Source organism: Eurypyga helias, unplaced genomic scaffold, assembly GCF_000690775.1.
Source record: "Eurypyga helias isolate BGI_N326 unplaced genomic scaffold, ASM69077v1 scaffold4693, whole genome shotgun sequence".
In the NCBI taxonomy this organism is placed as follows: domain Eukaryota; kingdom Metazoa; phylum Chordata; class Aves; order Eurypygiformes; family Eurypygidae; genus Eurypyga; species Eurypyga helias.
The window spans coordinates 21,945-45,117 of record NW_010240447.1 but is presented as its reverse complement, the minus strand read 5'-3'; the positions used below and the strand labels follow the sequence as shown (position 1 = coordinate 45,117).

General features: G+C 43.6%; 1 protein-coding gene across 1 annotated transcript in view; it reads left to right on the top strand.

Annotated features, from left to right (window-relative positions):
* The first annotated feature begins 5,133 nt into the window (after positions 1–5,133).
* TRIM55 (tripartite motif containing 55) overlaps positions 5,134–23,173 on the top strand; it is a 38,259-nt gene continuing 20,219 nt past the window's right edge. The window contains exons 1-7 of the mRNA XM_010148437.1: positions 5,134–5,426; positions 5,853–6,025; positions 13,588–13,753; positions 15,735–15,830; positions 19,811–20,044; positions 21,093–21,115; positions 21,215–21,339. Of these exons, the coding sequence (XP_010146739.1) occupies positions 5,238–5,426; positions 5,853–6,025; positions 13,588–13,753; positions 15,735–15,830; positions 19,811–20,044; positions 21,093–21,115; positions 21,215–21,339 (1,006 nt within the window). The 5' untranslated portion in view covers positions 5,134–5,237. The remainder of the gene's footprint in view (positions 5,427–5,852; positions 6,026–13,587; positions 13,754–15,734; positions 15,831–19,810; positions 20,045–21,092; positions 21,116–21,214; positions 21,340–23,173) is intronic.

Sequence of the window (23,173 nt, the reverse complement as noted above, 5' to 3'; positions counted from 1 at the left end):
CCGTGCCGGCCTGCGGGCATTCCGGGACAGCAGCAGGAAGCCACAGGATCCTCCTTCCCCCGGGCAGGCAGCTGGGAGCAGCAACACCATGGCTTGGTGTCCCGCCAACAGCAGAGCCACGGTGCACAGAGGTGACTCCCTGATGGACTTCATCCACGGACTCTCCCTCTTTCGGGGTCTTCTAATAAAAATCTCTGAGGTTTGTCTGGTATAATTTGTGTTGGTACTGCCGATGAATTTAGAACAAATATTATAATGTAGTTCATAGAATCATAGAATCACAGAATGGTTTGGGTTGGAAGGGACCTTAAAGATCATTTAGTTACAATCCCCCTGCCATGGGCAGGGACACCTTCCACTAGACCAGGTTTATCCCATTTATCCCATGTTTCTGTCTGTTTGTTCACTGCAAACTATGGAAGTTCCTTGAGCATGGATAAGCCCAGAGAAAGCTGCTTTCAAGCACCATTCAGCTCAGGTCAGCGTCCATCCCCTGTTCAGAAGAAAAGGGCAGGCATCATCCCTCTGTCTGGTCTTTGTAACTTGTCCCTGAAATCCTGTGCTCCTGCACATTTGATGTGCTCCCAGTGACTTAGAAATGCTTTGAGCTTGCCCCTGCTGCTGTGACTTTGTATGGGCAAAAGGAAATTTCGGAAGATGTCATTAGCTCCTGCTCAGGTCCTTGTTTTCCTGGAGATCTGAAACTGTTGCTCAAATTGTTTTTAGAAGGTCTCCAAATACTGACCGCCTGTGGCCCATCATCATATAGGAGTATGCAAAGATGAATATATATGTTGAGTGAAAAAATGTCAGTCTCAAAAGGTAGCTGTTTTTGAAAGCACTCGTCTCTGGCAAAGAGACATGTTACTGCACGAATTGTCACATACAAGGGTAGTTTCCGTATTTATCATGGGATGTTTAGCGATCACAATAAAATCATGAAATGCAAGACACTGCTTGCACTTGTATAGGTAGGAGGGCTTCATCTTTCAGCTGGCTCAACTGCTTAGTAAGTTTTTGCAAATGTAAGTGAAATTCGAGTTTCTGCAACGTGTCTGCTGTAGGTGGGAATGCCGGTGTTCACCATCCACTGTTGAGGACTGCTCACTGCGGGGTAAATGGGTACAGATGAAAGGTAAGAGGGGTGGAGACCCTCCCTCCTGCCCCCCTAGAGAGGTGCTTGGCTAAAAATGCAAATATTTGCAGTCAAAGCAACAAGCAGAGTTGGCAGGAATGGGGAGAGGGCAATGCCAGATTGTCATTTTCCTCTGTATCTCACATATGAGTGGGCAGAAATGGAGGCAACAGTCTCATTTTTGTTATGATATTGTATTAATTGGGCAACCAGGACTTGTCGCCAGAGGTGAGCAAGGCAGGGCAAAGCTGGGTGGACAACAGGCAGGTGGATCTGAGGGTGCCCCCCACAGCTGCAGTGGCTTCTCCCCTCTCTTGCCCCTCAAGGGTGCCAGCCAGCCTTGTCCTCTTTCAGTCACTGAGCTCTGGCACAAAGCCCTCAGGTGATCCCTCAGAAGTGTGGGGAGCTGCTGGGGACAGCGAGGTGGGGCTGGGCATTGATGCCTGCCCAGGGGACAATGGGCAGCTGCCCACCTGCTTTAGGCTTTGGCCAGGGTGGGAGGGGAGCAGCTGCCAGTGGAGGGGCTACCTGCCCTGGGCTGGGTGGCAGGGGTGGCAGGGTGCTGTCACATCCCCGAGGACAGAACGGGACATGGGGTGGCAGCAGGTCAGGGCAACATCGCCGCGTGGACCAGCATCACCCACCACGTCCAGTGGAGGATGCCCAGGCAAGTTCCTTGCAGAGGGGGTGTTGTTTCTCCTGGGCTCAGTGGTGAGGTAAGTCACATGGGAATTATCTTCCAGCAAAAATACACTTTTTCTCATTGTTTTCCAGTCATGCAGGAGGGCCATAGGGCAGGTTTTCTGTGACTGACACAGGAGAGCTTCATACTGCTGCTACAAGTTAAGAGGTTGCAGAGGGGAATTCTGTGAATGCAAAACCCAGGGCTGCCATTATGGCATTGAAACCTGAACCTGGACATCGCTCAACCTCTCCTTCCTCTTCCAAATCCCTCTCCTAAACCCACAGCTTTGCAGCCAGTCTTCCAGACTCTCCAGGCCTTCAGTCCACAGCCCACAAGATGTTATTCGGCTGCAAAAATAGAGGAGGTAGAAGGAAGGTCTGTAACAGCGAGCGTATCTCAAGAAATTAGTGTTCTGGTTATGTCAGCAAAGCCGTGAAAGTTCCTGGGCAAACAATGCTGCAGAAAAAGTCATTAAAATATTGTGTCTTCCGCTTGGTGATGGCTGGCAGACATCCAGAGTTTCTATCCAGGAAGGGGATTAGAGCAGATCCTCTTGCCCTTTGTTAGTCCCTTTGGAGATGGCTTGGTGGCTCTTTGCAGGTGGACAGCTGTGCATGCTGGTGTGGAAGGGGAGGAAGAGGAGGGTGACGGGGCTGCCAGGGAGAGACAGTGTGAGTGTCCTTTGAAGTCATCAATCTAAGCAATCCCTGCTGAAGACTGCAGGATCATCCCGTGGCTCTGCAGCCTCTTGGGCTTTGCTCTCTTCTTCCTCCTTGTTGTAGTGTGGTGGTACAATATGTGTTTTTCCTGGCATGTCTCATCCAGCCTTTGTGAATACAGCTGAGCTTCTGTGTTTCTTTAGCTAGCAATCACTGCTGTGGTTTGCAATACTTCGGCAGAAAAACCTGTACTCGTTTTTCACGTGTCCAAACTGCATATTCCTGCCAGAAAAATATTTCATCTTAGGCTTGGCTGCAGAAGGAGGGTTATTCTTTGTTTTGTCCGCTCCTTTTTGCGGTTGTGCTGCGTGATATCTGTTCCATGTTAGAGTGCTTCAGCACAAGGTAAGGGGTAAACCAGCAGCAGACTGTCCCTCACCTTGTTGCCATCAGGCGTCCTCTGCAGATGTGTCAGGTGTAAGACTCAGCCTGCTAAAAGGCAGCTTTTGTGGGATACCACAGGTAAGTATAAATCCACCAGAATTCCATCCCTGAGGCACGTAACACCCTGAGAGGTGCCTTAGTTCCTTGAACAAAGTGCTGGCACAGCGGCAGGGTCCCCCAGCTTTCTTTTTCCGTGCTGTGAACGCCGCCTTTCCTACATCACCATATGCAGGTGTTTCTGTCCAGGGATATTTCTAACTGTCAGCTTTTCCTCCCAGAATTTCCCTGTTTCTGCCTGTGCAGTGAGGTGGAAGTGCCTGCCTCACCGGGTGAGGGTGACTTTCCTCATCTCATTAAAAAACAGGTTTTGATTTAATTAAAACAGGTTCTGATTTTGAATTAATTAAATCAGGTTTAGAGGTGCAAGAGGCAGCTGACTCAGGGTAAGGAGGATAGGAATGAGGCGTTCAAATTCCTCCAGATGCGAAAGCCACCTCTGACCCAGCCTGGGAGGGGAAGAAGAGAAATATCTTTTCGCCGCTGCCAGGAAAGGCTCCCCGCCACCCCTGCCAAAGCCCCAGCTGTCCATGGCTCAGCTGCTGGAGCAGCTTCTCCTGCTTGGCTCCAGACTCCCGTCTGCACCAGGCAGCCGAAGCAAAGGCTGTGATTGCAAACGTATTTAAGCTATCCCAAATTTCTCATCAATTCAAGACTTCAGAAAAATCTGTTTTTATGTGACTGCTGACAAATGTGTATGTTTACACAGAGAAATTCCTGATGGGTGGGCTGCAAATGGGTGCAGGATTTCACCCCAAGACTGAAAAAGTATACAGGGCATCGAAAATAAAATAGTCAATAATACAATGAATTTCATGTGATTCATTGCCATTGCATGCAGAGAACAGTATTCATTTTCATGTGAAAATCAGTGAGAACCTTCACTTTTTGTATTTCCCTGAAGGGCACCGTTTCCAGACTGGTGTTGCACACAAATAAAGGGCCCTACTTTGCAGAGAGGGTCTGTCCCTGGATGCGTAGGGGACTCACCCAACCTCTCTCTGATATATTGAGGTGCAAGTCCTATACACTCATGAAGTAATATAAATGTGAGCTTTCTACAAGGCACTTAACAGAGAAAGTATTATAGTTACTGATTAAAACAGAAGATAATATTCTGATTACATGTACAATACAGTGGCAAAGTGATTTTATACAGTACATGCGGGGACTTTGGCTTAAATTTGAGGATGAGATATTTATTGCTTGTACAGTTGTGTGATAAATTATTGGCAAGTAGAAGCACAGATGGCTTTCCCTTAAGATCAGGCATCACATGCCACAAATTATCTGGGAAATTGTCATTTTAAAAATAACTCTGGAGCAAGTGCCAAGCTGAGAGGGATATCAGTGTCTAATAAACAGAGATAAACACAGCAGTGCCCAAAATGAAAATATATTTGAATTAAACTATGGAAAGAGAGAGCGAACATGTACAATTAACACCTATTCTGTAGCAGTACAAATGAAAGCTCTTCATACTCTATTTCTTCTGTCTCTTTCTCATCAGGAAATGCAAATGATGTATTTGGTGCATATTTAAGCCGCTGTGGAGTTAATGACCTGAATAGTCATGGTAGATTCTTACTTTACAGCTCCTAAAAAAAGTCATACTGGATTAAAGTTAAGCAGTTACAGGCAAGCAATTTTTTTAAACTGTTTTTCAAGGTGGTGACGTGTTTACACCCTGAAGTGGCTGAGCTCCAGCGCAGCCATCACTCCTATTGTCTTCTCCAGCAACAGCATGTGCTTCACAGCTTGGAAAGCCTGCAGAAGCACAGAGGCAGAATTACGTCCTGCATCTCACAGCCACGGCTGATGGCTCAAAGCAGAGCATTTATTAGCCTGCAGCATGTGGCTGGACAGATTGGGGCAGCCCTACACTCTCTGCTGCCGTGCAGAGATAAGGGGGGGAGTGGATTGCATTGGCTTATCGCTTACCCTCCTCCTTCTCGAGGGGTGAAGGCCTCCATGTGTGAGTGAGTAGATCCAGGGCCCTGCTGGCCACCCCCCCGTCCCCCCGCCAGCCGTCACCTGTCCCAGCCTGTCCTCCTCTCACGCGCTTATATGGGCACGGCAGGATGGCATCTTGTGACGCCGCGCTGCTAAAAACAGCCCCAGCTCCCTTCGGCCCCTTGTTTAAACAATGCTCTCCGGCCAGAGCAACCCAGAGAGCCTCTGATCTCAGCACAGCCTTGGACTTATCTCAAGGGAAATTAACCTGGAAACCCCTCCGCGAGGCCGTGATCCTGAGCGTATGCCCCTGCAAAAGCTAGGCATGAGCACTTCTCTGAACTACAAGTCCTTCTCGAAAGAGCAGCAAACCATGGATAACCTGGAGAAACAGCTGATTTGCCCCATCTGCCTGGAGATGTTCACCAAGCCTGTGGTCATCCTGCCCTGCCAGCACAACCTCTGTCGGAAATGTGCCAGCGACATTTTCCAGGTAGGTTTCTTCCCGCAGAAAGCTCTGCTTCCCAAGCGGCAGCTATGTTGCCCAAGCTGGCACTGGCTGAAATGAATGGGAAAACAGGCGTTCACATGTTTTTGTGAATTGCTTTTAACAGTGGGTAAGACTGGTTGGGGGGGGAGTGATTTAAAGCAGAAGTTGAGTGTCCCCGGGGACAGGGCTGATCTCGCAGCAGAGTACAGTGTCACCTGTTAGCTGAGGAACATGGCTACACACTGCAGTGGCTGGGGGGGGGTTCTTCTGGGGCTGGTTGGAGTTCGTCCTCCACTCCGAACCCATAGTGACAAATTGTTTGTTGCAAGCTGCTTTTTTTTTTTTTTTTGCCCTGGTGCTTTTGAAAGAGGTTTTTGATGGGTTTGCATGGGCTTACTCACCTCTCCCTGTGCTGCTTGGCAAGAGCAGGCCTCCAACCCCTACCTGCCGACCAGGGGAGGCACAACCATGGTGTCGGGAGGACGCTTCCGCTGTCCTTCCTGCAGGCATGAGGTGGTCCTTGACCGGCACGGCGTCTACGGGCTGCAGAGGAACCTGCTGGTGGAGAACATCATAGACATCTACAAGCAGGAATCCACAAGGTAAGGAGTGAATGTGTGCCCGTCAGAGGAGGTTTGCCCCAAAAGCAGACACAGTTTAGGAGACCTGCGGCCTTTGGTCTTTCTGTTTGTCACGTATGAGGTTGATTTAGTTGTTTTCTCTTTTGGAAATGTGAAAAGGGGTCATGCTGCTGTGCATGCCTGTCTGTTTGCTGTGTGATGAAGTCAGCCTTCACTAAGCACAGAAAACCATACCCAAATAGATGCTGAATTTCCCTGCTTTCACTTCTAACAAAGGATTGTGCTGCGCTTATTCATATGAGCAACACTTACCCATGCAAGCAGATCCCTTGAAGTCAGCATGGTCACTCACATGAATAAGGGAAAAGTAGTTAGGTTCACAACATTTATTTTATAAACAGTTCAGAGGAAAATATTTGTCTTCAACCTGTGTGTTCTTGTGCTGAACAAGGGGAAAAAATTTCAAATCTTGTTAGAAAATCCTGAGGGACAGACAGCACAAACAAGAAGAAAACTGAATTTCATACAGAAGATACCCTGCATCATAATGTCAAATCAAAACTCAATAAAACTTATCTCCATTCCTGTCAGCTGGGGGATGTGAACTCATGAAATCAAGTGTTACTTAGGACTCCATAAAAGAGAAGGAATAGTCAGAAATAATATGTACCATTGCAGTGTGGCCGTGCACAAGAATCGGGACCCCAGGACAGGGGAAATGGGTTAATCCTGACAAGTAAGATTACTCTTGAATGTTAATTTCCTGTATTGGGTGTGTAATAGATCCAACAGAAAAAAAAGGTTTCGTTCTTGTCTCTCTTGTCCTGGGGTGGGTTGGGTGCATGGTACCCCCCTGGGGAACTTAGTAGGGGGGAAGCTAGGCCTGGCCTCAGGCTGTCAAGCAAGCAGTTTTCAACAAAGGAAGTCACCTGTTGTCACCAGTGAGCATCTGTAGGGCTGGTTTTGTATGGCAAGGTGTTTGGTACACCTGGAGGAAGGTGTTTAACCATGACCATGCTCCCTGACAGTCTTCCCATCCCAACAGGAGCTGGGTTTTGCAGGGACAATGATGTGGTGTCACTGGAGCAGGTGGACACATTCATCGGAGCCCAGCGCCTGGGGTGGCTTAGGGCACTTCTAACCACCTCCAGCAGAGGAGGACAGCCACCAGCAGAGAGGATGTTTCAGAGCTAGGTGGTAGCTTTGGCTATTCTGAGCTGTTTGAATCCCTTTGGGGGCTGTTTGAATCCCTTCAGGGACCTATACTGGCCATAGCTTGGAGTTAGAAAGTGTCAGAGAGCATGAAGTTGGCTTAAAATTGTTCTTTCTGCTGCCCTTCATGCTCACTGCCAAGGGAAGGTCACAGCTACCCCTGTGTGTGTCACTGATACCCAAATATTATTTTAGTCAGGAAAATCTCAGAGGAAATGAATCAGCAAAGCTGGTGGTGGACTTTGCTTTTGATCAAATAAGCTGGACTTCTGTTGCCTCATGTCTTTCTTGTCTGGGTTTGGTTTTTTTTTTTTTTCTTCCAGTTCAGAGTTGTATTTAATTTAAAAAAATAAAGAAATGGAAGCTCTTTTCCCCATGTATCTCATGGGCAATTGGAATAAAATTCAATTAAACAGAAATGTAAGGTATTTAGTAGATTTTAAAAAATATTTCACAGAAGTAAAACACAACATGATGAATAAAAGAGGAGAATAAAAAAAAAACACGTATATTTGCTTAGATATTTGTCCAAAGTGTTAATTTATTTAGTCTGTTAAGGTGCTAATTTAACCTTCACATATGTCCTTAGAATGAAAGTTGTCATCGGGGCTACATAGCAGTGGCAAAGCATAGCAGCATTATCTAAACTATTCGGCACTTTGTAGGCCTCAGCTGCTTATCTCCCTCCGGCTAATGTTCCTCAGGCTCCCATGAGAGTGTGAGCTAGATCTGCCATGGCTTTACTCCATGCTGTCCCACTGAAACTAAAAAGTCAAGGGAAATCAGGTTTTCTCTGCTTCTTCCTTTTGCATCAGTCTCTTCCAAACTGATGGCTGGAGTCTGGCAGATGTACATGAGACTAAGGGGGAGATGTGACCTTGGACTCCTTGTTTCTTCCCAAGACAACCCTTCAAACTGGCAGCACCTGAGATTTCCAGACAGGAGCCTCTTACCCCCATGACCTCCTGTGGGTGTAATTCACCATAACAGTACATGTCAGAATGATGCCAGGTCCCAGCTGCATTTCACATGAACTTGGAGAGTGTGTGGGGGAGGGGAATTCAGCTAGAGAACAAGCTGCTTTGTCTCCTTAGGCAAAAATAATTTATTTCAAAAATATTTTTTAAAATTTGAGTTTCTAGTTGAATTAAGGAACTGGTATTTTTTAAATAAAAGCTGGGGCAGGAGCTGGGCTATGAGGTTGTGAGGGTCTGCCCAAGCCCTCTCATGCAGCCCCTCCTACTACTAAAAATCCCATCATATGGTCTTTTATCCCATTACTCACCAAATTCCAGCTGATGGCAACGTAGACAGTTGCCCAATTTAGAACCCATTAGCAACACACGGAAAGAAATCTTCAAGCAGGACAGGACTCCTACAAAGCTTTAAAGAAGGGGAAAGGACTGAACCCAGTGGAAGTGGAGTTGACTAAAATACTACACTCATGTTTTTGAAAGTCTGTAGTTCACTGCTTACCTGAACAACCTGAGGAACATCAGGGCGCCTGCCACCACCAGGAAAGGGTAGCAACAGGAGTCTGAGACTTCTCACAAGCTCTGGCAGCCTTTAATGAGCTTGGCCGGCTATTCCTGATCAAAGGGTTCTTTGGGCTTTGTTACGAACTGGATCCTGATCCGGTAGGGTCAAGTGCTCTTTCTGCTTTGTGCCTGACAAGGAGAGCCCTGGTACAGGCTGCTTGTCCCTGCAGCCCCGAGAACAGACGGAGCAGTGCATGCAGCAGCGTGCACAGCAGGGACCAGGCGCTGGGCTGAGAGCAGCGTGTCTGGGCTCTGCGGTCGTGGTGATGTGATGCAGGATGGCGTAGCTAGCACTTCCAGGAGCGTCTATTCCTGACACCTCAGAGACCTCAGCCAGAGTTCCCAAGGGAGAACATGACTCTTCAGGATAGACTGCAGGGGTGCCTGGGGATCTCTATAAGCTGGGCCAGGGAAATGGGCTCCCTGTCCATAGGTCATGAAACAAGGGAGCTGCAGGAGGAACCCAGCCGACTGTCCAGGGAAAGAGATGAGGAGAGAGATCACCTGGATCATCTCCAACTCCCTACGGAGAAAAAGCCCCAAGCTTACCTGCTCCAATGGTTTTCTTGGGACAAGCATTCATGATAGTACTAGTGTAATGGAGCTGCAGGAAGCCCTATGTCCATATGAACTTTTTGGTCTTCTCATTTTTCAAGCCCCATTTCTAATCTGGGCATTGATTGATGGGCTTTTCACTGCTTTTGGGAGAGTCCATCATTGTGGTTGATTTTCAAGGACCACCTCTTCCAAGATCAAGAATGTGCCTTCCCCATATACAGGAACTCAAGCAATGATGGCAGGATACTGCCTTGATTTACAAGGAGCTCCTGATAAAAATAAAACATTAAAAAAGAAACAAAAGGGACAGGTGACTCAGCAATATTTTGAGACACTGTCCAAGCATGTATAGATGCAGTTAGGAAAGCCAAAGCCCACCTGGAAGTGAGTCTGGCAAGGGACATGAAGGCTAAGAAAAAGAGCTTCTACAGGTACCTCAGCAGCAATAGGAAGATTAGGGAAAGCGTGGGTCTACCACTAAGTGGAGTAGGGGCTCCTGTGGCAAAGGATGTAGCAAAGGACAAAATACTCAATACCTTCTTCACCTCGGTCTTAACTGGTAAGATGGGTCTTCAGGAATCCCAAGTCCCCTTGACGAAAACTTACCCTCAGTGGAAGGGGATCAGGTTAGGTAATATTAAAAAAAAATGGACATCTTGATGGAAGGCGCCCGTGAGTGGTGAGGGAGCTGGCTGATGTCATTGCAAGGTCACTCAATAATCTTTGAAAGGTCATTGTAACTGGGAGAGGTTCCTAAGGACTAGGCTGAAAGAAAGCAAATATTACACCAACTTCAAGAAGTGCAAGGAGGAGAATCCAGGTCATCCTTACACTGGTCCCTAGAAAGCTGTTTGAGCAAACCCTCTTGGAAACCATTTTCAAAAATATAAAAGACAAGAAGGTGATTAGAAATAGTCAGCATGGATTTATGAAAGGGAAATCGTGCTTAACCAACCTGAGAGCTTTTTATAGTGAGATGACTAACACAGTGAATGAGACGAGAGTAGTGGATGTTATTTATCCACACTTTCAAAACTGTATCCTCTAACATTTTTATTGACAAACTGATGAAGTAAGTTCTAGAGTGGATAGTAGACAACGAAGTGGACTGAAAACTGGCTGAACTGCCAGACTCAAAGGGTTCTGGTGAGCAGCACGAAGTCAGGTGGAGGCCAGGCACTATTGGTATATACATCAGATTGATACTGGGGCCAATACAGTTTAATCTCTTCACTATTAACCTGCCTGTACCTTACATGCAGATTCTCTCCATCCCATGACCAGGCAAATGCACTAGGTGATATGATAGTACAGGAAGGGCTACAACCATTCTCGGGTTCTCAATAAAAACACTATCAAAGTTGGATTCAGGATTTCCGTAGAAACCTTTTTGGATTTGTAGAAATCCTAAGGAAAACATGCCTTCTAACTAAATAGCAGTTTTCCTAAGGTCTTACTATGTCCCTTATTAAAGTGTGTTCCTTTATGTGCCCATCAACTTTGCATTTCCTCACCAAATCACAGAATCACAGGGCCAGTTGCCCAGGACCAGGTCCAGATGGCTTTTGAGTATCTCCAAGAAAGGAGACTCCACAACCTCCCTGGGCCACCCATGCAAGTATTTGGCCACCCTCTCAGAAAAGTAGTGTCTCCTGATGTTCAGAGGTAACCTCCCATGTTTCAGTGTGTGCCCATTGCCTCTGGTCCTGTCAATGTGCACCACTGAAAAGAGCCTGGCTCCATCCTCATTAATCCTTGCATTCAAGTATTTAGATACCTGAATTCTACCTCTGACGGTAAGATCAAGGTTATTGTTAAGATACCCCTGAGCCTTCTCTTCTCCAACTCTCTCATCCTTTTCTCACAGGAGAGATGCTTCAGTCCCTTCATCATCTTCAGGGTCCTTTTCTCAGCTCTCTCCAGTATGTCCGTGTCTCTTGTGTACTGGGGAGCCCAGAATTGGACCCAGTACTCCAGGTGTGGCCTTACCAGTGCTGAGAATCTCCCTCTCCACAAAACATGCACAGCACTCCACACATTAAGGTCCAAACCCAATTTTAATAGCAAAGAATAAACCTGTAGCAAACAAACACAGGTTTAGCATCTCAAAGAGCAGAGTCAGAGTACGAGATGGCAAAGCCACTAGGCCATTTCAGCAACCTGTCACTTCTTTGGTCACAAGCACATATGTGAGTCTTTTCTTCTGCTAAAGTCATGTTGTCATTCTCCTGTCAGCTACTCTTTAATCTCCCATTTCAGGAGCAACCACCATTTTAAACTTAGAGGTTGTGTTTTGGCCTTTGCTACACCACCACAGACTTAGAGGATCCCCTCTGAAGTCAGGGAATGTTGTGCTAAAAATTTCTCCTTTTGCACCGCCTAGGAAGGAGACCGTAGATCTGTTTACTTCTAGTCTTCTGCCACTGCCTTCAGGGCCCCACTAGTTCAGGGAGTTCTGCCAGGCCTCTCTCAGCTCTTTGCGGCACCTTTGAAGGTTGGCTACTTCTGGCTCAACTTGCTTGACACTGTCACCTTTTTGCCCTTTGCAATGTGTCTTTCATTCTAGTGGCACCATTCCAGTGTCAAATAACATTCTAGTAGTTTCTGGTTCTGGTCTTGTAAATATTTGCAGGAAGAGCAGCTATTTCAGGCTTAATTAATCACTTTGAAATTCATTGTCTGTTACTGCCCTCACATGCAGGCCCTCCCGCTGGTGAACTATAACATGAATATATATGGGGCTGTTTGCAGTCATCTGCAAACAATGTAAAGCATTTTTTTATAGTAGAGACACACCTCTCTTGACTAGCATTGAAATTACGCTGGATTTGACACTCTGAGCGCCTTAACGCAAATGTGTGCTGGAAATCTGACCCAAATACTACAGGCTTCCTTCAGAAGTGTCTGTCTGTTTTATTCTGGTATATCATATTATATTTCAGATTACAGATTTTCCTTATGAATCCTTCAAATCCCAGTCCCCTCTTGAAATTAAAAAAAATATGATTGCATGAGACATTTTCTTTGTTGCTTGATCTTTTTTTAAATGTATCTAATTGATCACATTCCACTCCCTTCCAAAGAGAAAACCTGTACTTTGTCATTAAAAAATAAATGCCATGTCCCCTCTACCAAACTGTATGGAAAAACTCTATTGTAATATAATTAAAATAATAGAATTTCATACATTTTTAAACATGAATAGAATGGCTGGTTGCCTCCTTGACACAGAGCTCCGTAGAATGGCTTTTAAAAAACAGTGCTTCCACATAATTCCATTAAATTCTATAGTTTTGGAAAATATTTTCTATCTAATGATTAAAAGATATGTTTCTATGATGCCATTGCTCCACTTGCCACTGGCTGTAGCCATAATTCTCCTTCCAAATGGTAGCAGAAAGGGAAAATATCTTATAACTATAGGAACTTATAAATAGCTTATAACTATAGGAACTTATTTATAAGTTCCTAAAATAACAGGGATCGGTTTGTGTGTATTTGGCTAAATCATTTTGGTGAAGAGAAGATCAGGACTATGCTATAGTCTGGTGACAGCTTCTGGCTTAGCACAGGAGAGGAACACTTCTTGTGTAACCCATGCCCTTGGCAATGGGTACAATTGAGTTGCATACTGTTAAAAAGTTCGGCACTGTACAAGCTAGACTTGTGCCACGTGTCTAAAATTCATTTACGTGAGACCTTGTTTTGGTTGCTGGCCTAGCGTAAAGGCTGAAGGACGCAGTCTTATTTGATATTGACAGTCCTGACCTAGGCCTCACAAAGCTTATCAGCAGAGACGTAAAGCTAAGGGCATGAAGGTCCATCGATACCAACAACTGTTGCTTCATATTAGTCCCCTACATAAAAGCTTTGCCAAGTGCCCAACATTTTGCATGACGAACCCGAAAGGAATTACATATGTTTCATATTTCAGACAGATGGTAGATAACATGCTAATTAAAGTACACGAGTAGTCTGAGATCAGTCTTAGTGAGGTTATTTACATTTTTAAATATGAACAAGGGTTCAGTGACACTCCCAGATGGAATCCCCATATGAAGTCATGTTTCTATATTGTCGTCACACCCTGTTGTGTCAGGACTTTATGCTGTACCACTGACTATTTAGTCATCCCATGTGGCAGACCACACAGCCTATTCAGGTCAGTCTTGGACACTGCTGTATGAATGTACTGTATTTCATGCTGGTACCCTAAATATTGTCATCAGAAACTTATGAGCACCAAATGTGTTTTAAATTTGTTTTCTTTTGCAGACCTGAAAGGAAGTGTGACCAGCCAATGTGTGAAGAGCACGAAGATGAGAGAATTAATATCTATTGTTTGAACTGTGAAATGCCCACCTGCTCCTTGTGCAAAGTCTTTGGTGTCCATAAAGACTGTCAAGTTGCTCCTCTCACAAATGTTTACCAGCGACAGAAGGTAAATATCTTTCTGTATCTCACACTCCTCCCAGCAGCCGACAGGACCACCAGCAAGAAAGTATTCCCATGGGCTTCCTGCAAGTTTCCAAAGGGGCCTGGGGTGCCTTTGCCATTCCTGTGTGTGAATGAAAGGCTCACACAAATCTGTAGGAACTGTTTAGAAACACAGGAAAATATATTTATGAGAAATCACACAGAAAGACATCACAGTGTCCCACATTTTGTTACTATAGTGAATAAATATTTTAGACAGCATTTTGATGTGAAGTTGAGGATCTCTCTTTTGAGGTTTCTAATCTCCTTTTTTCAGTGCTTTTAGATCAGAAAAACAAGTGGTATTTCCAACCAAAATAAAATTCCAAATTAAATAGTCATCTATCAGGCACTTTTGCCTTTAAGCATCCAATTTTTAAGAAAAGTGAAGTGAAAAACCTCCTCCTGCAAGTGAATGCAGGAATATTCAATAGCTGGCAGCACAGGATGTACCTAACATCCTCTGCCCTTGCTGTCACCAGTAAAAGACTTGTTTATTTTTAATGCAGTATTAATTTAAAACCTGACTCACTGGGTTATCCTCCTGAGATAAACAGCTCATTTTTCTGGAAGGCCCCAGTGGGGCAAGCAATCAGACAGGCCAAGTTTGCAATCCCAGCCTCCAACTTTGTCACACAGATACTTGTGTGTGGGAACTACAAATGAGAAGTCACTTTAGGAAAGTAGTTACAAATATTCTTTTCAATCAAAAAAGTAGGGAGAAAGGGGAGAAGTTTCTTGAACTGAATCCATGCCCCTGATCACTCCCTTTGCATGGAGATTTGCAAGCGGTGGTTTCCTTCTCAGTGTCCCTGTGGAAAGCGGCTGTCATGCCCAAGACTGGAGGCATAACCCAGAGACTGCAGGATGAGTGCTTCAAAGGATCCTTTACAAAGCTGTGGAGGCCACAGACATGGTTGCCCCTGTTACTACAGCTGTGTACCAAGGGCTCCGCGCCTTACCCAGAGCCCTCACCAATTTCTCTAGGGACTAGCTTCTCTGTATCTCCTCTTCTAAGGATGCTTCAAAGTCACCCCCCTCCCCACACTCAGATAATTTCCTTCTTTTACTCATGCTAGTGACTCAGCCTCCACCTTCTCCTCTCCCGTTTCTCCCTCGCCCTCTCACCACAGCCCCAGACCTACTGCCTTCATGCCAGGAGCTCTGTAGCATCCTGGTCCCTCTAGGTCCATGGGCCACCTCTCGTCTCCAGAGACAAGAGTTGCAGTCCTCAGGAAAATAGCACAGCAGTATGACTGAGGGCCTGTAGTGATATGGAGGGCCTGAGTATGACTAAGGGCCTGTAGTGACAGGTCAAGGGGTAACAGGTTTAAATTGAAAGTGGGGAGGTTTAGATTAGATATCAGGAAGAAGTTCTTCCCGGAGAGGGTGGTGAGGCACTGGAACAGGTTGCCCAGAGAAGCTGTAGATGCCCCATCCCTGGAAGTGTTCAAGGCCAGGCTGGATGAGGCTTTGAGCACCCCGGTCTAGTGGAAGGTGTCCCTGCCCATGGCAGGGGGGGTGGGACTAGATGGGCTTTTAGGTCCCTTCCAACCCAAACCATTCTGTGATTCTATGATTGTATGACTAGACCCAGACACTAAGAAAAACAACCCCTCAAGAGACAAAGTCTTTTCTTGCAACAAACCTGAAGGGAATATTTTGGGGCTGTTGAAACATAGCACTTCAGACTAAAGCATCTAGAAGAGCCTCCTAGAACAAAGTGTTTCCTCTTTTCCAAACCACAGCTTCTTCTCTATAAAAGAAGCTGATGATAGTAGTGAGTAACGTGCGCAAGTAAAGCTCCAATTTTCCTCAGTTCTGATGGAAAGAAGAGCTAATATGTGGTATGGCTCATTCATCCCCTGCTCCCCACAGTTATATGTGCCACCCTGAAGTGGGACAGTGTCTAACCCTCTCCTACGTGCTCTCTCCTTACTGCCTAGTCCGAGCTGAGCGATGGCATTGCAGTCCTGGTGGGGAGCAACGACAGAGTGCAAGGCATAGTCACACAGCTGGAGGAGACCTGCAAGACAGTTGAGGTGTGTACTACCCCTTTAAATCCAGTTATTTCAGTGTGAAGTCACATATTTTAAACTGCTGGTAATGATCATTCTTTAACAGATCTCACTTTACCCAAATGCGTTCCCATATTGTTTTGCTAAACTGTTACCTGTGGGTTTGTACAGTATCAGCTGTCCTGCCTCAATCAAAGGATATGTCCTGCTTGGCACCCTGCCTCTGACACTGTCCATGTGATTAAGGACAAAGAATAAGGATAATCTGTATCAGCACATCTTCCTCAGCACTTTTAGTTGCGTAGGGTATCACTGAAGTTAAAAACAGATCCAACAAAATGCCATTGATGCCCAGTCCATTTAGCATCTAAGATCAAATCATAAAGCTGTGAAAGACCAGTATTAGACTAAGGCCTGACTGGCCCTGTGAACAGAGCTTTAGTCTCAGCCACGGACTAGCCACAGTGCAGCTCGAAGTCTGTCAGTGAGCTCTGTATTTGGCTTCTTTGTCTCCTATGCTGAAGTAGCTATTTAATATATTTATGTTGTCCTTTAAGGAGTCTTGTTGTGCTGCTCATGAGAGGGAAGAGTTTGGGTTCTTACTATGAGTCTGGATTTTTTGGATAAAGGTCTTACTCTGACAGAGCTGGAATTAGTTTTGTGTCATTCAATACCAGCAACTGCTTTCATTTCCTTCACAAGGTTTGCACCAGCAAAGCAAATACAAATATCAGCTCTGACCAATTTAGGCATCACAGCACAATAGGCTGGAAGGAGCCTATATGAATTGGTTTTATGATCAGAGTTTAATGAAGTACCTAGTAAAGGAGTTGCATCCCTCTCTGCCCAATTAGAATTATATTTACCCTTCAAAGCTGGAGCAGAAAAGAGAAACTGCAGATAAAAAGAAGTTAGGCCAAGATGTATAGATTCCAGTTGTTAAGAAAAATTGTTTCCACAATCTATGTATACAAATGGCCAAGGCTCCTATTTCCTCAGAGCAAAGAAGAACAGAAAATGTCCAAGTTTCTTTCAAAGAACATAAAACCATTAACCCAAGTAAATGAGAGAGCACGTTAGCGGTAGTCAGGACTTTGTAGTCAGGAAGCCTTCATGTTGCAAGGATGAAATTGGCTGCTATCAGGACTTTGCAGACTGAAGCAAGCCTTTCAAGTAGGTTAACTGCAGAAATTTGAATGATACAAAAGCAAAAGCTTATACTCATTTAAGTTGAACTAGCTGAACCAGAAACAAAACTTCAAACATTTAATCTCAAGTATGAAGAAAACAGTGTGCTAAAAATACCTTAATAAATACAACAGCTTCTGAAACTAGCTTCCTCAGAGTCATCCACTCAGTTTGTAGTCTAACCTTTAAACCTGAAGCCCAAGGAAAGTGTAGCCTTTTTACCTTCAGATGTTTTAACAGGCTTTTCACCTTTAGAGTCAACGATTGCAGAAAAATAGATCTTAGAGCTTACCTTGGCACTTCCATGTTGCATTTCAAGCAAATCACATTTCCTACCACAAAAGAGCTTTGTCTGAATTGACAGCAGTTTGTCCTTGGAGATGAAAAGCTACATCTGGAGCTGAGAAATGTGCACACATGGAAATAACGCTTATAATCCAGGACTCTTTCTTCTCGCTGCTTAACACTTAGCAGAGAATAATGAATATCTGCTTTAGCAGAAAATACATGATCATTTGCCTTTTAGCTGGAGTAAGCAATAGCCTACAGTTCTTTATTTAGTTATTGCTCCTATCCAAGCCTAAAAAAAACCCCAGAAAGACGAACCAAAAAAATTTATTAATACTTCCATTGCTTTTAGCTGATGGATAGGTAGACCAAATCCACATGTTATACTGAAAATAAAAAAGGGAATATAAAATGCTAAATACAGCAAAACAATAATAGATAATTAAGTATTTTTTAGCTCCATAAATTAGTCAAATAATGAATGAAAAATTACAGTGTTTCTTTCAAATGCTAATAATGCAAGCCAGTCAATACAGATACTTCAGGACAAGAAGTGAGACTCATGCTCAGTGGCAAGGACTCTTTTTTTTTTTGCTGTAACTGTGCTTCAAAAAAAAAAAAAGGCTGAGAATTTTTAGAGTGGAAAGTCCTGTATTTGTTAACCTTTTTCATTACTCAGAATCTGATTAGAATAATTCCATCAGGCAGAGACTTCATACGGGAACATTCTATACAGAACGAGAGTATTTCAGAAATATTTCAGCATTGGCAGTTAGGAATCTGTTTTGTACTCTCACTCTTGAAGTTCACAACTCCATAATATTTGCTGGCAGGAATTATTATACATTAGAGCTTGGAGATAGGGAAGGCTTTCTCAGGGCACCCTGCTACTACTCTCTTGCTCTTCTTCCCCTAACACTTGTCCTGTGTCAAATGACAAAGATAGCACACACCTGTCTTCAAATTAAGGTTGTTTTACAAGTGATGTGAATGACATTTCAGAGGAGGTCATTGTAGACTAAGCTGAAGAGGAGTCTGGAGCAAGCAGAAGTGCAGGAAACACAGGGAGAAATCTAGAAGAGGAGTGGAAGAGGAAAGGAAGATTACTTGAGGTCTGAACAACAGAATGACGCCCAGGAACAGTGACTCACTTCATTCAGAAGTTTATCCCCACCCTATAATTCACTACTCACGAATTTCTGGGAAGTGGCAAGGACCTCCAGAAGGGCAGGACAAGCCTGCCTGCCCCTCTCAAGGAGTCTTAATTTAGGAGTCTGTTTAGCCTAGTCTTCCTCATTGGGAAGCAGAGGTGGATACTTCCATCAATGCAACAAGATCTGTATTTGCTTCCCACCCCTCAGGGTAGACAGTGTTTTTTGGCCACACATCCATCTCCGAAAGGTTTTCTCCTTTGACAATACAGAGCACACTGTCACCACTTGTAAGAAAGAGCTCTGGCTGAAAGTCAAGAAAAAAAAGTTGGATTCTCTCTGGCCAAGTGCTATGAATAATCAGTCTTATCACTTTGAAAAGTGCTGTGGGACTGTTAATAATCCTGTGCTGCCAGGATCTCAGCATTATGCCTTGAGGGAAGAAGATGAGGAATTGATGCAGCCTCAGTTCCCAGGAAAGAGATTTAAATAATCACCACCACCATCCGCAACCAGATATAACCACAATAAGGTTATGCCCCAGGGCACACAGATGACTCAAGTACTTCTGTTTGGTAGACCTCAGACATTACAGATAACCGGTCTCTGATTTCCTCCTCATAAATTCTCTCTTGCAAGTGCAATGTGTTCTTGTTAGAGAGTGCTCAATAAAGCAGTCATCCAACCCATCCTCCTTACTCAGTGAAATACGCGATGTTGTCTGGCTGGAAGGACAATGAAAGTGTCTCAGAAAATGATGTGAAAATTAGTGCCTGGAGGTAGGGTTGGAACCTTTCTTGTCTTTGTGCTTTTGTCACATGTTTTCTTCATGGTACCTCTACCTCATTCAGTGCACTGTAAATGGAATATAATGGACACCTATTGTCAAAATAGAGTCTAAGAGGGTGTATGTGAAAATCAAGCCCAGCCAGGATTGTTCCAGGTTCTCTGGTAGAAAAAGAAAATTCTTCTGAGCTGATTTGAGATGACCATTCCTTTAAAAATCATTCTGTTCGTGCAAATGAACCCAGCTGCTGATATGGTGGTTTGTTTTTTTTTTTTACCTTTTCTGCAGACTTCAATGTATCACTACAGACATCATAAATACCTTTCACCATTTTTTAGCAGACTGACGAGTTATACAATAACCTGTTTGGGGGCCTTTAGTGGCTTGAAACTCAAAGTTTGAGAACAGTTTTAAAACTTCTGTTCCAATAGCTTGGACTTTGAAAATTATAAAAGTCTCTGGGGTCATTCAGAATCCTTTGCACTGTTCAGAAAGAGGAATTTCTTCGATGAAAATGCTTCCAAGTAACTGTAAAAATAGAAACTCTTTTAAGAACATAACATGTTTAACATAAACCAAATGATTCACAGGAATGCTGCAGACGACAGAAAGAGCAGCTGTGTGAAAAATTTGATTATCTCTATTCTGTACTGGAAGAACGAAAAAATGAGATGACACAAATAATCACTAGAACCCAAGAGGAGAAACTGGAACACGTCCGCTCCCTGATGAAGAAGTATGCGGATCATTTGGAAGCTGTGTCAAAGCTGGTTGAATCAGGAATCCAGTTCATGGAAGAACCAGAAATGGCCGTGTTTCTGCAGGTATAAAAACTATAATTAGAGGTAGAAAAAGAATGATGGGTGTATCAAAATACTCTTTAAGCATTTCTCAGTCGTAGGCACATTCAGAGTTTGGTCATCTTTGAGTGAACATTTATACAAACAAATTTTTTAAACACTTGCATCAGCACAGAAAAATGACTAGTCTTCCTGCTATTTGCACCAACATATACTCTCCTGTGTATGAATTTTTGGCACCCAAAGAAGAAACAGGAATTTTAACATTTTCCAACATATGTCTATTGTCCCACTACTATAATATATGTATGCATAAACTTCTGTGAGGTAAACGTTTCACTTGCATGTTGACACAGTGATTAATTTGCCAAGAATTAAACATTTATGTTCTTGGTCACATTTTTATGCCTTTATTTCTTTTATTTTTCCTTCTGTTTTTTGCTGGTTAGGGAACCATTAGCAGCTTGTTCAGGAATTCATTGGTGAAAAATTTCTGTCCTGCAAGTTTACGGTTTTTCTATATTGAAGGCTGTCGGGGTGTTTTCTAAAAAAAAAAACAAAACAAAAAAAAAACCAAAACCAAAAAAACCCCACACACAATAAAAACCCACAAAAACACCCCACAACTTATTTTCATCAAAGAATTGCCTTTGAAGAGTACAGTATTATTTCCAGATGAATAAAATCTGTGGCTCCAGAATTATGGACTTATGGATAGTCAAAGATACAGTTACTATGACTAAAGATGGTAACGGAACAATTGCTTTTCACCACAGACACACACACAAAAAAGAGCAAAAATATTTCCACTTCACTTTTGTAGAAGTTGTACATATTTCCTACCATATTCAGATTTTAATTAAAAATTCTTCAATGTACTAAAAAGTTTAGTCAGCTGTATACTAATTATGATCTAAATTTGATCTCATCCATAGATCTCATGGTTGTCATTTATGAGATCCCTATTTGTGCATTTAGAAGCAGCCAGTGTAAGAATTAGATCTCAATGCATAAAATGTCTGAAAAAATGGAACCATTTAAGAAGTCAGTTATTTCCTTTTTGTTTCCACAGAATTCCAAAACATTGCTACAAAAGTAAGTACTTGAACTTGAGACTCTTGATCTTTATAATGAATTACAAATTACAAACTTATCTGCAAATCCAAATGCCAATAACCAATCTCTCTGTTTTAGAATTACTGAAGCATCTAAAGGATTTCAAATGGAAAAAATAGAGGATGGGTATGAAAATATGAACCAATTCACAGTGAACCTCAGTAGAGAAGAAAAGATAATACGAGAAATTGATTTTGACAGAGGTATGCAATTTATTTCACCTAAATTGCTTCTTAAATTGCAGCTGTGCGTAATTTACATGATGATACTGAGTAGGAAAACTTGAATCAGATATTTTTCTCTATCCCAAAGTGTACCTAGACCATTTTGTATCAATTATAATCAAAACCAAAATCCATCACAGTCAAAAAATCGCCTAACCTATTGACACCATTAATCTCACCTTTTATGTGACCTCAGCATTTTCCTAAGCCCAAGATCTTTACTGATTTCTCATGTGAAGGGACCACAAAATTAAACTTTTATCTCCATCTGTAAAGCCCTTTTTTCCCCTAAAAGATGTTGTTATTGTATGGTCTGCCTGCTCTAGAAAGTCATTAAAGAAATAGAATGTTTACTACTAAAGGAAATATGTATGGAAGGTACTTTTAACTCTTTTTTATAACAATTGAGAAACTTAACAGGAACATAATTGAAATTCAAGATCACAAAGTTAGAGAGGGAAGCAAAAATTATCACCTTGCATACATTTAACATCGTGTCATGTTGTTAGTCATGACATCATGACTGAACATGCTTAATATGCCTATATAATCATGCAAAGCTGTAACGCTACATTTACCAAAATAGCCTGAAATCTAGGCTCATCTACACTTTACCTTACAGAGTAAGCCACAAGAACTTGATGGAGATAAATGTTTCAAATAAGGTGATCTCTCCTATTAAAAGGCAGCACTAATAGTCACCTGGTTATCTCTAATGTTCTTGCTAGTGTTAGCGTAGCCACCACATAACCACAGAGTGATTATATGCAGGTGCTTTTATTCAGCGCTGGTAGCCAGGGTACGCACCCAAATCTGGCTACAAATCCCTTCACATCCCGAACGCAACTTATACTATCAAAAATTACACATGTATTAGATTGCGACATCAGCTTCGCTTCGTATGATAATGAGCTCCGCTTCTCATGGTAATTAGGTCTCCTCCCATCTGAGCATGCGTAGTTCCCTCTGGTGGTGGTCTCGGGGGTCTTCAGGTGGTCGGCTGGTGGTCATTTAGGTGAATGAACGGCCTTAAACTTTTTACCTTTCTTAGTTCACACATGCGCATTACCTATTTCATTACCTCACTACTTCTATGTTTATAGTTCTCCTAAGTTACAGTACATTAGGAGTTGGTACAGAATGAACACAATGAACACATAAATCAACTTCACCTTCTTCAATTGTTCGTCTAGTCATACAACATTACTTTTTAACAAAGTCTCCTAGCAACTATTTAACATTATTTTAATGTCTAACCAATTCTACTGATTTTCTTGTATTTTACCCCAACACTAGCACTGGATTCTGCTAGTACATTTACTGGCCCCATTAAATCTCATGCGGATGCCATCCACTGACCCATCACTTACTCCCCTGCCACAACTTATATTAACTTTGGAGTGCAAGGCTGCTCCCTGTGAGGGACCTCGCATGCCTGCTGCACAGATCTTGGTCTCTAGGTTGGGATCTGTAGCTGTACTTGGCACAGGGGCCCATGGAGTGGGACAGCAGCTGTGGCACCAGTCAGCAGCAGAGCAGCAGGTGTCATCTCCCAGGATCATGAACCTCCTGGGATTTGTCCTGGGAGGAACAATCCCCGGTCACAGCCTCTTGCCCTGCTTGTCCCTGTGGTCAGCCACAGCTGCCACATCCCTGACACACAGGTTCATCTGCCAAGATGGTGACCTCTTGCTCTGGCCATGCACCCCCACCACGTGATGGGGAACGTGACAACCACCTCCTGGGCACAAGGCATTAGTAAGGGCTCTGGCAATTGGGACTTCAGTCCTGCATTTGGAACTCCTACTGCATC